The sequence below is a fragment of the Mchenga conophoros genome, linkage group LG2 (assembly GCF_057382185.1).
Source record: "Mchenga conophoros isolate Kocher_MC1m ecotype Shallow Benthic linkage group LG2, M_conophoros_male_GT1.1, whole genome shotgun sequence".
NCBI lineage: Eukaryota > Metazoa > Chordata > Actinopteri > Cichliformes > Cichlidae > Mchenga > Mchenga conophoros.
This window is the reverse complement of record NC_140527.1, coordinates 33,731,863-33,748,722: the sequence shown is the minus strand read 5'-3', so window position 1 is coordinate 33,748,722 and position 16,860 is coordinate 33,731,863. Positions and strand designations below refer to the sequence as shown.

The following is a 16,860-nucleotide window of genomic DNA, read 5'->3' as shown; positions in this document are numbered from 1 at the left end:
CAGCAAATAAACACCATATCTGCATAGCTGATCTACTGCTGGTAATCTTCCTCAGATAAATCAAGACATCCAGCACAGAATTGTGCTGAGAAATGGAGAGTAAGACGGAAGAAAATAAATGCAGTTCCAACAGTATGGGATGTTGAAATCCACTGTCCCACATTATTACAAAATGTTCTGGATTGTGGCTCACTTGTCCCCTTTCCTCACATATCACCGATCGATGTAATAGGCACAAGTCCCAATGAGAGGTTCATTTATTTATTTATCATTTTAGATGTAGCTGATTCAAAGTAATTCTTGAAGCAAGTATTGCTACTCAGCAACCATCTGGTAGTTATATCGAATTAACAAGACTTACCTCCAAAAAAGAAAAGATAAGCGATACTTTAATGGGACATAATGCATGTATAAAATCACCAGGGAAATCTAATTAAAGTTAGCGTAAGTTTGTCGACTTTATTTCTACTACACACGCAAAAGGTTTTAATATGTTACAACTTCATTCAAAGCTCAGGTTATCCCGACAGAACAAAGTCAATGCTCATTCACTATATGGATAGAGTAAAACAACAAAAACAGGAAGTATGCTCATCTACATCTCTACTGTGGACTGGTAGCACTTTCTGTTACAGCTTGGCCACATCGTTATAATAGTGGGGTATGAGTGTGAAAGCAAATATAATGTGGAAATAATTACAACATTATTACAAAGTAACATCCAAATAATAACCAAGTAATATCTTGTATGAACAATGGATCTAGCAGAGAGGTACTAACTTTAAATTTGTATAATTGGTTAATAACAAGACCAAATGGGGCTAATAATGACAATATAAACATATGCCTGTAAAGCAGGACCAATTAGTAGTCATACAGTAATATATAGGTAACCATATGATGACCAGCTGGAACTAAAATGGTAACATTAGTTCATTATGATTTTTATATAATAACTTAAAAGTTTCAGTGATATCAATAATAGGGGAACACTGCTTTATCATATTAGGATACTATTGCCATAATGCTGGAATTAATCCAACCTTACGGCGCCAGTATTCTTCTTTGTTTGAAGGTTATCATGTAAACATATTTAATTCTGAGGTGTATTGCCTGGAAACATAGGGCAGTTTCTATGCAATAACCAGGACTCAAGCAGGCTGAATGAAAGATGTCTGGTCATTTAGGTAATAAGGGATAGGTAATAATAACTAAGAATCATTTTTCAAACGTCAAAGGCAACAATTAAGTGATGACTTCAAGATTATTAATAGTGCGGGTTTATGGAAGGTGCAAACCACTGGTTACACTCAAAAACAAAAAGACTTTGCCTGATAAAAACAAAAACAAAGATATTTGTTTAGCAACTATCTATGAACACTTTTGAAATGTGAAGTCGAAACACATATCCAACTCTCCTTTTCTAAAAACTGGTAGTAAGTAGAGAGACAGTATTTTAGGAGTTGTCAATCATCAGGAGGTGAGCTAAACTCAAAACGAGTCTTTGCTTGTTAAATTCCCCCGATTCTGAGATTCGGCATTGCAATTTCTCACTGTGCTGTCATTTTAAGAAAATCCATTGACTGCAGACAAATGAGATGAATTGTGTGTGTGAGTTTCAATGATGCTGCAGTGCTCAATCTTGAAAATACTATTTGCTTTTGTCACAGAAAATCTCACAGCTGAATCACCATAATAACATCACAAACACAGCAGAGAATGCAGCTAAATTAGCCGCCCACCTTGACATTACAAAATCCCAACTTGTTTTCTTAAACTGCAAATCTTTACAAATGCATACTGTGTTAACAAGCACTGCTCACGCCCACACCGATGTATTTTAAATTCTAGTTAACAAGCAAAGGTTTCACCGCATATCAATTGTGGCAGGAGTGGTAAATGATGTACAAAATGTCTAACAGATCTTGTAGATTTCAGATTGACATACATCAAGAAAAGAAATAGTCTTTTATCCAAGAAAACTGTCGAAACAGATATATACAAATCCTGTTGTGCTGTACATTAGTCTTAAGCCACCCCTCATTCCTTTATATTTTTCTAGGAAAATGCGTGCATTGATTTACTGAAACATGTTCAAACATACATATCATATAAGAAAAAACAATTAGCGCAAGCTAGAAAGTCAATACTTTGTTCGTCAACACAGCCTGAAATCTCTTAGGTAAACTTTCTTATAATTTCTTTAAACAGTCTTCAGGAATAGTTATCCAGGCTTCCTGAAGTGCATTCCAATGCTGAAAAATGAAACTGAATTCATCACTCCATAGGACCTTATGTTACTGATTTCAAATCCAGGTCTTGTGTAATTTGGAATTCCTTATCCTTTGTTCCCCATTTTCCTTCCTTATGAAAGGCTTCTTGACAGCCACCCCTTCTTCTGAGACCATTTCACTCTCACTTGGTGTTGGCTCTATCTGGTAGAGTATCACTTCCTGTTCCCGTTACAACACACAGACCTTCGCACCCTTGGAAAACCCATAGCTAGCCAGGCCCCTGTGGCTGGTGCACTTGAAGGTAGCTTTAGTTCTTCCCCTAGCAGACTGTTCCGAGCACCCGGGAACACAGGGTGGCTGGCTTAAATTGCTGTCTGTCTGAATGGTGTCCAAAATGCTTTGCTTTATAGATAATTGGGAACCTTTTTGGGGAAAACCTGTTCTTGTTAGGAGAGACTGCATCTATCCTAATTTGGATGGAGCAGCTCTCACTTCTACAAATCTGGCCAAATTTAATAAACCCCCCCAAAATCTGACTATCCAGAGTTTGGATCAGGAAGCGGAGTTGCAGACTTACACGCCTCTCTGTAGCTTCTCTCCTCCTGCTATCTCCCCAAAACCCCATCCCCTTAGAGACTGTGTCAAAACAAAAAAACAAACCAAAAATCAGCAAAAAATTATTTAAACACAAAAAAATCACACAGAAAGAACAATACTGTATCCACAACTGCACCAAAGAGTAAAACAGTGAAATGTGGATTATAAACATTGGGTCTCTCTTTTCTAGTCCCCTGTTAGTACATGAATTAATCTCCCACTACAGCTTGTTAATCAACCAAAGACCAAGACAGAGTTTTAATTCATTTGAAAAAAATGATGCTTAGCTTTGTCCACCCTAGCTTGAAAAACTCAAGAAAAGTTTCATTTGTTGTTATCTATCGTCCACCTGTCTGTTTTTTGTCTGAATTCTGAGACTTTTTATGTGATTTAGTTCTCAGCTCAGATAAAATAATTATTGTGGGAGATTTTATCCATGTAGATACTAAAAATGACAGCCTCAGCACGGCATTCAATCTATAATTGGACTAATTAAAATGACATCACACTAGCTTAGAACATCCTCATTTAGCCTTGAAATCCAGTTTATCGCTCTATAAAAAAGCCCTCCGTAAAGCTAGAAAATCTTACTATTGACCACTCATTGAAGGAAGTAGGAACCCTAAATTTCTCTTCAGCACTAAAGCCAGGCTGACAAAAAGTCAGAGCTCTGTTAAGCCAAGCATTCCTTTAAAGTTAACGAGTAATGACTTCGTGAATTTTGTCACAAATAAAATTGTAACCATTAGAGATCATCATCATCATCATCATCATCATCATCATCATCGTAAAAGAGGAATCTGCAGAGGAATGTGATACTTGAAGAGTTTCAGTCAGGTTTCAGAGCTCATCGCAACACAGGAACAGCTTTAGTGAAGGTTACAAATGATCTGGCCTCTGACAGTGGACTCATCTCTGTGCTTGTCCTGCTAGACCTCAGTGCAGCGTTTGATACTGTTGACCATAATATTCTATTAGAGCGATTAGAACATGCTGTAGGTATTACAGGTACTGCGCTGCAGTGGTTTGAATCATATCTATCTAATATATTTACATTTGTTCATGTAAATGGGGAGTTGTCTTTACACACTAAGGTTAAATATGGAGTTCCACAGGGTTCTGTGCTAGGACCAATTCTGTTTACATTATACATGCTTCCCTTAGGCAGTATCATCAGAAGAAATAGCATACATTTTCACTGCTATGCAGATGACTACCAACTTTATCTATCATGACGCCAGATGACACCCACAAATAATTAGTTAAACGTGGATGACCTCAAATTTTCTGCTTCTAAATTCAGATAAAACTTAGGTTCTTGTACTTGGCACTAAAAATCTCAGAAATGCAGTGACACTGTGTAGGACCGCTTTCTTCTATTTGCGCAATATCTCCAAAATCAGACACATCCTGTCTCAGAGCGATGCTGAAAAACTAGTTCATGCATTTATTACTTCTAGGCTGGACTACTGTAATTCCTTATTATCAGGATGTTCTAAAACTCCCCGAAAATCCTTCAGTTGACCCAAAATGCTGCAGCAAGATTACTGACAGGGACTTGAAAGAGGAAGCACATTTCTCATATTGGCTTCTCTTCATTGTTAAATCCAGAATCAAATTTAAAATCCTCCTCACATACAAGGTCTTGAATAATAATAATTGACTACTTTGAGGAAAAGTATAAAGACACGATTGATTGCTCAAAACTTTTGACTGTAATAATTACAGAACAGTGACAGCCAGAGCAATATATGACTTCCAACATTGGCTGCTGTAGCCAAAATGGCACCTATCTTGTAAAGACGGCTAGGCAAAGTTCAAAGCAGTGGTTAACCTTTTGCTGACACCAGAACAGTTACATTTTGAATACGCTCTATGCTCAATCCAGTCGTTTGCTCGCTCATATTTCTCTTCATTTTTTCTGCCTCTGTTTGATTCCGCCTGCTTCTTACTGTCCCCAGTTTGCCTCTTTAAGTGTGACATGAAGTCCTTAAACAGATGCAAGGATTTAGCGTGACAGCTTTAGCTCTGATGCTGTCCACAAATTCTGGGATAGCACCCAAAGATTTATGACATCCAGCTGGCACCTGGCTCTAAAAATGGTTTATGTATGTAATAGAGTAAAAGAAAATGCAACCGTGAGATCAAAGTAATGGATGTTGTGTCAAAGAAAGGTGATAATTGGAAACGCCTCACCAAAGCGTTTATTTACTAAGCAGATTGACTGCATTTATTTCTGTTTTTCAGGGTAACAACTTCTAACCTCTTGTCTTCTTTTACTTTTCAACAGAACAAAGTAACACAAGCATCAATCACTACTAATTAAATTATCATGCCTATTATCAAAGGACACCCGTCATTATCTCTGCTAATCATATCTCAACACGCATTTGATGGATTACCATGAAAATTTATATGGACATCCATCCTTCCCAGACAGTGTGCCTTCATTTTCTTTGGTGGCCCTTCTTCTATTTGATGCAAATAGCTCTATAATTATTAGATAGACTCACTTCTTTCTTTTTTTAAATTATATCTTTATTTGGATTGGACAAGAAAAAACCATCTGCATAGCAGTATATGAATAACATGGGAACAAAGTCCTTCCAAGTCCAGGAGAGCAAATGATAAACAAAGTGATCAGCGGGTGCATATTAACCTCCACTAGCTATTACTAGGAGAGTTGCTCGCATGCTCTCCCGAAGGAGATATATAGAACACATTACATGGAACTATAAACACAAACTGGGGGGGGGGGGTGCCCATGCTGCAATCATGGTGAACAAATAAGTAAATAAACAAGCAATAGTAATAGAGGTAAATGTAAAAAAAACAAAAAACAACCAAGTAATAGTGAGATCAAGTGAAGTCAGCCCTCGTGGGGGTAATGAATTGGATACAATTGTTCCAAATTTGGTAGAATTTGGCTTTTTGATTTCTTAACAGATATGTAAGTTTTTCCATCCTAAATATCTCTAAAATGATCCCAAACCAGTCATCTAGGGTAGGCTGGGCTGGGCTTAACCATCTTCTAGTAATTGTTTTTTTACTTGCCACCAAGAGTAATTGTATGAGGTGCCGTAAGGGACATTATTACTGAAACGCTCTCACACACACAACTGAAACGCTCTCACACACACTACTGAAACGCTCTCACACACACTACTGAAACGCTCTCACACACACTACTGAAATTTTAGCTCTCACACACACTACTGAAACGCTCTCACACACACTACTGAAACGCTCTCACACACACTACTGAAATTTTAGCTCTCACACACACTACTGAAACGCTCTCACACACACAACTGAAACGCTCTCACACACACTACTGAAACGCTCTCACACACACTACTGAAATTTTAGCTCTCACACACACTACTGAAACGCTCTCACACACACAACTGAAACGCTCTCACACACACTACTGAAACGCTCTCACACACACTACTGAAACGCTCTCACACACACTACTGAAATTTTAGCTCTCACACACACAACTGAAACGCTCGCACACACACTACTGAAACGCTCTCACACACACTACTGAAATTTTAGCTCTCACACACACTACTGAAACGCTCTCACACACACTACTGAAACGCTCTCACACACACTACTGAAACGCTCTCACACACACACAACTGAAACGCTCTCACACACACTACTGAAATTTTAGCTCTCACACACACTACTGAAACGCTCTCACACACACAACTGAAACGCTCTCACACACACAACTGAAACGCTCTCACACACACTACTGAAACGCTCTCACACACACTACTGAAATGCTCTCACACACACAACTGAAACGCTCTCACACACACTACTGAAATTTTAGCTCTCACACACACTACTGAAACGCTCTCACACACACAACTGAAACGCTCTCACACACACTACTGAAACGCTCTCACACACACTACTGAAATTTTAGCTCTCACACACACTACTGAAATTTTAGCTCTCACACACACACAACTGAAACGCTCTCACACACACACAACTGAACCGCTCTCACACACACTACTGAAACGCTCTCACACACACAACTGAAACGCTCTCACACACACAACTGAAACGCTCTCACACACACTACTGAAATTTTAGCTCTCACACACACTACTGAAACGCTCTCACACACACAACTGAAACGCTCTCACACACACAACTGAAACGCTCTCACACACACTACTGAAATTTTAGCTCTCACACACACTACTGAAACGCTCTCACACACACTACTGAAATTTTAGCTCTCACACACACAACTGAAACGCTCTCACACACACTACTGAAATTTTAGCTCTCACACACACTACTGAAACGCTCTCACACACACTACTGAAACGCTCTCACACACACAACTGAAACGCTCTCACACACACTACTGAAATTTTAGCTCTCACATACACAACTGAAATTTTAGCTCTCACACACACTACTGAAACGCTCTCACACACACAACTGAAACGCTCTCACACACACTACTGAAATTTTAGCTCTCACACACACACTACTGAAACGCTCTCACACACACTACTGAAATTTTAGCTCTCACACACACAACTGAAACGCTCTCACACACACTACTGAAATTTTAGCTCTCACACACACTACTGAAACGCTCTCACACACACTACTGAAACGCTCTCACACACACAACTGAAACGCTCTCACACACACTACTGAAATTTTAGCTCTCACACACACTACTGAAACGCTCTCGCACACACTACTGAAAAACCAAGGCATTTCAGTTGAACAGGAAGGCATTTCAGTTAAACAGGAAGGCGTTTCAGTTGAACAGGAAGGCATTTCAGTTAAACAGGAAGGTGTTTCAGTTGAACAGGAAGGTGTTTCAGTTGAACAGGAAGGCATTTCAGTTAAACAGGAAGGTGTTTCAGTTGAACAGGAAGGCATTTCAGTTGAACAGGAAGGCATTTCAGTTGAACAGGAAGGTGTTTCAGTTGAACAGGAAGGCGTTTCAGTTGAACAGGAAGGCATTTCAGTTAAACAGGAAGGCATTTCAGTTAAACAGGAAGTTAATTCTTGACAAGGAAACTGAAGGAAAAAGTGTTAGATTTCAAACAAACCACTACACAGATGTCTACTCAGCAACCTGTTAGTTAGGGGTGGGTTTTTATAATCGATTTATTGATTAAAATCGATTCTGGCTTGGATAACGTGAAATCGATTCATTAAAATCCTGAATCGATTTTTTAATATAAATTTATTTTACCCGAAATGCCAGAATCTCTGGTGAAACCTCACAAAATTTCAACAACCACCAAACAGCTAAGACAGTAAATGAGAGCAGGTACACGGCTTCTGCACAAAGACGTGAACACACAGCGCGGACCCGCGGATCAGAATCAGTGAGATGTCGCCTGTCTCACCCGACAGCACGGACACGGTCAGGGCTGAAAGCCGACAGCTCGCTGACTCTGATCTGTCGGCAGGTCCGCGCTTTGTTTTCATGCCGTTTTTGCGCCGATTCTAAAGCTGTTAGTTTTATCTCTCTCCAAACAATATTGACTGAACCAGCAGCAAAAGAAGATCCAAACTGCGCTTCACATAAACATCGTCATGAATTCCCTCACTGTTTTGCTTCCACCACGATGAAATTGCACGTCATGCACAGCCCTCTCTTTCTCTCTCTCTGTACTTCAAGAACAGTTTCCCGTCTAAAAATCTGTTTTCTGTATTATTCGCTTGCTTGTTATGCACAAGTCTACTGTTGTTTACAGCGCAGTCGCCCGCTGTTTTTTTTTTTTTTTTCATTTTACATACTTCCGAAAAGTAAACCTAATTTCTGCCGTTCAATACTGAATAAATTTAAACTTTTTAAAATTATGCAAAATGCAAAACGTTAGCCGTGTCTCTAATAAAACCGCTGTAACGTCAGAGGTAACGTTCATATGTTGATTAATGGTTTTCTTTTGTTTTTGATGTAGGCCTACTGCAGAATATTTTTTATAAAATCCCAGGCCAGGAAAACCACCTTCATGTTTTTATGTGTTTTATCTTCAGCTACTTTGACACAAAGGCATCTGCTGTGATGCTCACACCTTTGATAAAGTCTTGCGTGTGTCAGCTTTCTTTTTTTAAATACAAAAATATGTAAATGTACTGATCTGAATTATAATATTTCTGACTGTCAAAATTCCCCATAATCAAATCGAATTGAATCGAATCGTGGAACAAATCGATTCTGGACCTTAGTGAGACAGCTGCATTACTTAACAATATATTAGCCTCAGCATAAGTCAAAATTTAGAATAGCGGGAGACGTGCATTATCCTGGTTATTTTTTTGGCATATGTGCTTTTTGTCTTTTTTAGCAAAGAAAAATATCTTAAAATCATCAATAAAACCAGGGAGAGAAGGCTTAGCGTTCCTCCATTTAGCACAATGGATATGATATTTACTCAAAAGTATGATGATGTTAATAATGTCTGAGACATCCAATGCTAGATGATCCATATAAAAACAATTATGATGTAATTCAAACAGTGGCACATCATTAATATTTAGGGAAATCCAATTTTTTAAGTTGCACCAAATACATTGTGTGATAGGGCATAGGAAAAAAAAAGATGTTCTAGGGTTTCATTTTCATCAGTACAAAAAGAACACTGATCCACCTCAAAGCCAAATCTCTTTTTTTAGAAATTCTGCCACAGTATTAGTTTTGTTTAAAGTGTGTTTCTTTAACTTTAGGTAGAATAGGCTATTTCATAAATTTTTAGTATGCTTTATCCAGTGTATATGAAATAACTAAATTAGAACCATGCCATTTAACCATTCTGTTGTAACTATGAAATATTTTGTCTTTGAAGAAACTACTAACACATTTCTTATTGCATTTTTATCAAACAGCTGACATTGCCCTAGCAATAAATTTGGGACCACTGATGAGAAATTATTGTATATCATAAAAATTTTAATCAAATGAAGCAGAGGCAGTGGGACCAGTTCACAAAATTTGTTATATTCTCTTTGAGAACAGTTTAGACAATATTTTTCTGAAAAGTCTGTGTAACTTAGAATGACACCGTTATCATCCAACAAATCTGTTATGAATATAATATTTTTGTTCAAACCAGTCACTCTTGAAAATTGATTTTTGATTAAGTGTTATTACCCTATTATTCCATAAGGTTGAATTATGGGGAGAAGTTGTGGGTAAATCTCATTTTCCCAAAAATGCAACGTCTGTTTTGGAAAGTTTGATATCTTTATGGGGATTTTATTTGCCGCAAAATCACATTTCAAAATAAAGTCTAATCCTGTATACTATTTTATTAAACAAGAATCATGGGATGTGGAGCTAAGTAGAGTCTGGCTGTGACAGACAAGATTTTAACCATTTAATTCTAAGGGTGCCAACCATAAATTCCAATTCTGGAGTTTTGATACCACCTTTATTGTATCCCTTCACAAGCTGAGATCTTTCTATGTAATGGGTTTTATTCCTCCACAAAAATTCGAACACATTTCTATTTATGGTTTTCATGGTATTTATCGTTTTTTTATTTTTATATCGTTTACGTGGCGCAAAAAAGGTTGGGGACTGCTGTACTAGCAGGTTGCTGAGTAGAAATCCTTGTAGTGTTTTGAAATATACCACTTTTTCCATCAGTTTCCTTGTCAGGAAACAACTTCCTGTTCAGCAGAAATGCCTCTGGTTTCAGTGGTGTGTGTGAGAGCGTTTCAGTAGTGTGTGTGAGAGCGTTTCAGTAGTGTGTGTGAGAGCATTTCAGTTGTGTGTGTGAGAGCTAAAATTTCAGTAGTGTGTGTGAGAGCGTTTCAGTAGTGTGTGTGAGAGCATTTCAGTTGTGTGTGTGAGAGCTAAAATTTCAGTAGTGTGTGTGAGAGCGTTTCAGTAGTGTGTGTGAGAGCGTTTCAGTTGTGTGTGTGAGAGCGTTTCAGTAGTGTGTGTGAGAGCATTTCAGTTGTGTGTGTGAGAGCTAAAATTTCAGTAGTGTGTGTGAGAGCTAAAATTTCAGTTGTGTGTGTGAGAGCGTTTCAGTTGTGTGTGTGAGAGCTAAAATTTCAGTAGTGTGTGTGAGAGCTAAAATTTCAGTTGTGTGTGTGAGAGCGTTTCAGTTGTGTGTGTGAGAGCTAAAATTTCAGTTGTGTGTGTGAGAGCGTTTCAGTAGTGTGTGTGAGAGCGTTTCAGTAGTGTGTGTGAGAGCTAAAATTTCAGTAGTGTGTGTGAGAGCGTTTCAGTAGTGTGTGTGAGAGCGTTTCAGTTGTGTGTGTGAGAGCGTTTCAGTAGTGTGTGTGAGAGCTAAAATTTCAGTAGTGTGTGTGAGAGCGTTTCAGTTGTGTGTGTGAGAGCGTTTCAGTAATAATGTCCCTTACGGCACCTCATATAATTGCGCCAACTTAATCTCACTCCTACGTTCCAGAAAGGGGACCAAACCCATTTATAAAACCTTAAAATCTAAAGGTATTTGAACGTTAAAGACTGCACTTAAAGAGACCTGAACACCTATCCAAAAGTTTTTTAACTCGGGACAGTCCCAAAAGACATGAAAATGGTTAGCAACAGTCGAGCCGCATTGTCTCCAGCATTGCATATAAGCCCCTTTGTATCTCTCCTGATATGGAGTCTTGAAGTACCTAATAATATTCTTCCAGCCATGTTCCTTCCAGCTCATAGAACTGGACGTGGACCACTGGCAGTACCAAACATTTTCCCACTTCCCTACAGAAATAGCAATCCCTGATTCCCTTTCCCATTTATCCTTAGTGTATAAAGTATTATCCTTGCTGGCACTAGAGAGAGCTTTGTATAGTTTAGAAATAGATTTAGTAGGGGTCATGGTTGTGGCATTTTTCAGGATGAGGAAAAAATGCGACTAAGCATCATTGAAGTCGGACAGTTTGCATTCATGATCAATATATGATCTCAGCTGTAAGTATCTATGAAAGTCGTATTTTGTCAGGTTGTGATTGTCCTGTAAGGCCTCAAATCTGAGCACAATATTTCTATGAGTAAGAGAGAGGAATGTCATAAGGCCATAGGATATCCATGCTTTAAAGTTAGAGTTGTGTCTGTTTGGAATAAAATCCGAGTCGAAAGCAACCCACCTGTCTTTACACACAATATCACCCACCCAGGATGGATGAATGCTGAATGATATACATCGACTTTGAATGCACAGTATGGGCATCTGTTAAAAGCACAAACATACTGTAGAGCTTGCAATAAAGAAGAAATGTTGTTTATCTATATACCATTAGCGCATTGTATTGATGCTCCCATCCTTAAAAGTGGAACTGCAAACGGCTTTAGAAATATAGCTTTAGAAATGATGCCAGAAGATGGTTCGATCTCTCTGGTGCTATTGTGGAGAGATAAAGAGAGATGAGCCCTAATGCAAAGGATTACGCAGCATTAGAGACATCTCCATACAACTGATTCATATTCTGCACAGAGTGTGATCAGCTTCAGTGTAAACACACCTAGACAGGTCTCAGCTAAGGACTTACTGTTCGCTGTTTAATCAGTAGATATACACGTGTGAACATTTAAACCCACCAGGCTTCTGTCTGATGTGATTCTTTTTTCCATCAGTTCTGATACACACACGAGTTTAACACGATCCTAGCGGTTGGAAACACCAGCTGCTGGTTTTTACTGCTTCCTAGAAACAATGCTTACTCCACATTTAGCTGTGTCTGGGCTTTCTGGCTCTAAAGTTTTCCTCTTTATACAGCTGCCAGTGCAAGCACCTTGTAACCACACAGTCTCACGAGGCATAGCTGAACCATGACCTCGACGAGGACAACTACCATATAGAGAGCAAGATAAAGTGGGACAGAATGACAGAAAAGCTGATCAGCTGTCAAGTTACAAGATGAATTAAGAAGAGGGAGATATTAAATGCAAGAACTTCACTACACAGACAAAGTTTCAAGGGCACTTTAAGGAAGTATTGTTAAAGTATGAAAGGGGAGGCTCTTTGGGAATTAAATAGAAATGTGCTGAAAATGAAATGGCAACAAAAGAATAAGAGCATCTCTTGAGATGTGTTTTTGAAGAGGGTAAAAAGCTTTTACTATTACTCTAAAAAAAGAAAAGAAAAGAAGTGAGCTGGCTTAATATTAAACGGCTTATAGCTTAAAACATAGTTCGTGAATGAGAAAAATAACGTGCAGGTAACAGATAGCATATTAGTCTTATTCAGACCCAGCTTTCAGTCTGGGTCTGAATTCAGTTACATCTGTCACTGTATCAGCGTCTATTCAACATCAAAGTGGTTTTTAGGGAAATGCTCTTCACCCAAGAGCCTCAATGAGTCCCCCTTACTCTGCTGACTATTAATATCAAAGCATGAGTGAAAATGAGTGATGAGTGTTAACTAAACAAAAATCACTACAAATGCTTAAGAATCAAATCAATGCTTTTAAAAAGCTCCGAACCGAATACCATTAGGCACAAAAATCCCACACCAAGCCTAGTGGTGAAGAAAGAAGCATCCTACACATCATCAAGTCAGTGCATCTAAGACTGAAGAAAAAGATAACTCCCCCGGAGAGAACCCCTGGAGGACAGGGATGTATCGCTGCAGTGTGTGCTGACACACTGGAAGCTGATTCACACTGTGTTTGATCATTTCTTCGGCACCAATACAGTATGATGCAAACAAGGAGGAGAGAAATCCAGGTCATGCTTAAAGCCCTTCAGAGATTTCTTATTTTGTACACACTCCTCTCCCTTCACTAAAACTCTCACTTTTTTATTCCCTTTTTGTGCTGTATTGCATTATTGCTGAGCGTGTTCTTCTACACACTGCCTGCATCTCTTTTTGCAGAATAAAAAAAAGGATCACTGCTAGTCACACTAACACTTACTGTACGTCTTTTTATCCCATTCTCTGTTCCCGTAGCCCTGTTAACCTCTTGCCTTTTCGTTTTCTTTTTCCTTTCCCTCACCTCTACAGCCTCTACTTTTCAGCCTTTCCGCCGTTCTCCAGCTTCTTCTCCTCGCTTGCCCTCGCCTCTCTTCCTGGCACTCATAAAACGCCTCTGCACCTTAATGTGTGCTCACCTGAAAACAATCCAGTCTCTCTTCCTTACGCCTCTCATAAATAAACAACTGTAGCCCTTTGACACTGACATCATAAAGCCAGAATAGCTCCAAATGAGTTGAAAACGTATAGTTTATTCCAATAATTTGCTTTGCTTGAGAGTTGGTGAAGCATGTTCTCCCCCATGCAATCTCTCCTCATTACTTTTTGATGAATAACTGATGAGATGTGCTGCTGTCGTGGCGGTGGCTCAACATTGGTATGCAGACAAAGACGAAACAGAGACAGTTTTTTTTTCTCATGCCATGCACTGTTGACGAACAGTTTGTCTGTACTTAATGAATCACCCAGCAATCATTTAATTTTGATTGGATGAGCGGCTGCATGAGTTGCTGTTCATGGACCTCAGAGTGACTCTGAGAAAATGGAGTCATGCCCGGCTGGTAAGAAATGAACTACGCAGAGAGTGATGGCGGCACTAAAATGCATTTGTCCTCTGCAGCCATTAATGTCAAATCTCACAGAAAATGATGGTGTTTATTAAGAGTGAGTGTGCACAGACTGAAAGCATGAACCTGTGTGTATGTGTGCGAATGTGTTAGTAATGCTCAGCTGAGAAAACACTCTGTGGCCAAGCATTAGAACTCTCTGACTGGCTTTGAACAGTACCTCCATTAAATCATAGCAAAGGCCCAAATGGAAGAGGTCAACAGTGACAAGACTGACTCAGGTATAATTTTGTGCACACAGGTTCCGGTTCACACCAGGACACCGGAGCGCAAACACTCTTCGAAGGTTGCCGTTTAATCGTACCGGGGGGAGCTGTGACACATTACCACCTTGTGACAAGTCAGATAAAGCTTCCACTTTGGAGTTATATGCCATTTGACAGATAATCTCATCTGATTTGCTGGCAAGCATAAATTTCTTGTGTGGGTGGTGCCAGTAAGAATTAAACCGTTGAGTAATGCAACAGTAATTCATCCATCCTAAAAATCTAATTCATCGCAGTGAGATTAATTGGAAGCCAAGAGTTCAAGGAAGAACCTAAGCAGTATTGGAAGCCAAAGCTGAGACATTAAAGAGGCACACAATCAGAATTTATGATACAGTTAAAGCTTTACATTAAAGTGGTTGCACCTTTTAGTTTTGGCTTTGCTCAAGTGGTCATCTCAATCAGCGTTTGAAGTTGTGTGAATGACATAACTAACCCTTTTAAAGGTCTGAAAGTGGATGGTTGCTGATAGCTACTCTTTTGTTCTCGAGTGTTCTTCAGTCCCTCTGAAACTGAAACTGGTATCTATTATTTCCATTTTCAAAGTGCTGTGCCTAATCACTTATCATATTGATGGCCAAATGACATAACAAGATCACTGTGACACATTTGTTATTAATTTGCTGCTGTATACTTTCCTCCAACTCTTTAAAAACGATGCAGACCTTTTTATGACAACACTGTAAGAGCCTGGCATTCACTTACAGTGTTGGGATTAATCAATATTTGATCAGTAGCTGGTGAAGGAATTGAAAGAATTGAATTCGTATTTTAATGCTGGCAAAGTCACGGTTATGATCCAGCAGGAGGCAGAAATATAATGAAATAAAAAGAGGCTTAGACTAAAATATAAATAGCTTCAGTGGTGCGCGGTGTGGCGCTGACTTGGAAATGCTTATTTCCACCCAGCAGAACTCCCCTCATTAAGAATCTTTAGCAGCTCCGAGGCTGTTATCTTGTTGCTGACACTAACCTCTGACTGTGCTATGATACCTGGCGACAAACAAAACTACTTTCCATATGGAAGTCATATTTTCCTGAGTTACAATTAAGGGAGACCATTTGAATTTTATTCAAAAATTAAAAGACATAAAGATATGTTACATACCTCAACCTGTTGACAGATTTGAATGAGCTTGGCCATTTGGTTCTCCAGCTCACTGTTCCTCTTCACCAAGTTGGTTAGGTTGTTCTCCAGAGTTTGCTGTTTGGAGGGAGCAGGAGGATTGGCATGATTAGTATTTACAAGTAGAAGTATTACCTTCAATGTGTGCAGTTTTGCTTATAAATAAATAAATACTCTTATTGTAAGGTTATTGTTTAGCTAAACCATTAAGCTTAAGACACTACAGAGGAACAGAGTGATTAGAAAATTTCTTAACATCTGTTTACGAGAGTGGGTAGCTCCTTATGTTCGATTTAGTAGTTTTATGCTGGATACTTCCTGATTTAAAAAAACAAAAACAAAAGCCAAACATAAAATAAATTTAAAAAAACATCAAAAGTTTTGAACTACATGAATCTGCAAGGGGAGTCATATCTGTAGATAATTATTTTGGTAACATCTCTGGTGAAGTCTGTGACATCAGTGCTGGTTCATGAGTTCATATTTATGTCTTCTGAAGTCGCAATGAAACCCATAAGTCTGCACATACACATACAAAATATACATTCTGTGACATCACAAGAAATTTCTACAACACTATTTGACTCCTTTTTTTTATTTTTTATCTCCACATCCCCCAAGACTTTCTTTATAACATAAGACATTCATGCAAAAATATTTCTTCAATAAACTGTAAACGACTTTAAAAAATTAATCCAAATATCTATTAAGGCCCGTGAAGTACAATAAAAAAAAATAGTTGCAGAAGGGAGAGTGTCCATCACAGTAGCCATGCACTGAAGTCTGAACCATGTTGAACAATGTTACATGCGGTGCGAAATAAGAAATAATCAAAAAGGTCATCAGTTTTGAAAAGGTTAAAAATAATCTGCAGATTTTACACACGATAATTAAAATGACTTTAATAGCTGAATTGCTGCAAATGTTACAGTAAATATTCGGTTTCTAATTGAATATCGTTGAATAAGAAGCAGCCAAAGTAGGTTCTGTGTTTGTAGGTTAACTCTTTCATACGTCTTCCTGTATTTTTGCTTTTATGCAGCCACAAGTGCTTACAGCAGTTTTATTTACTACAAA

General features: G+C 38.6%; 1 protein-coding gene across 5 annotated transcripts in view; it reads right to left on the bottom strand.

The window, feature by feature from the left end:
* The window catches only part of mid2 (midline 2), a 170,398-nt gene that overhangs the window by 46,137 nt on the left and 107,401 nt on the right, over positions 1-16,860 (bottom strand). For all 5 annotated transcript variants that reach the window (XM_085296409.1, XM_085296393.1, XM_085296389.1 and 2 more), the window contains one exon: positions 15,766-15,861. In XM_085296409.1, coding sequence (XP_085152535.1) covers positions 15,766-15,861 — 96 coding nt within the window. The remainder of the gene's footprint in view (positions 1-15,765; positions 15,862-16,860) is intronic.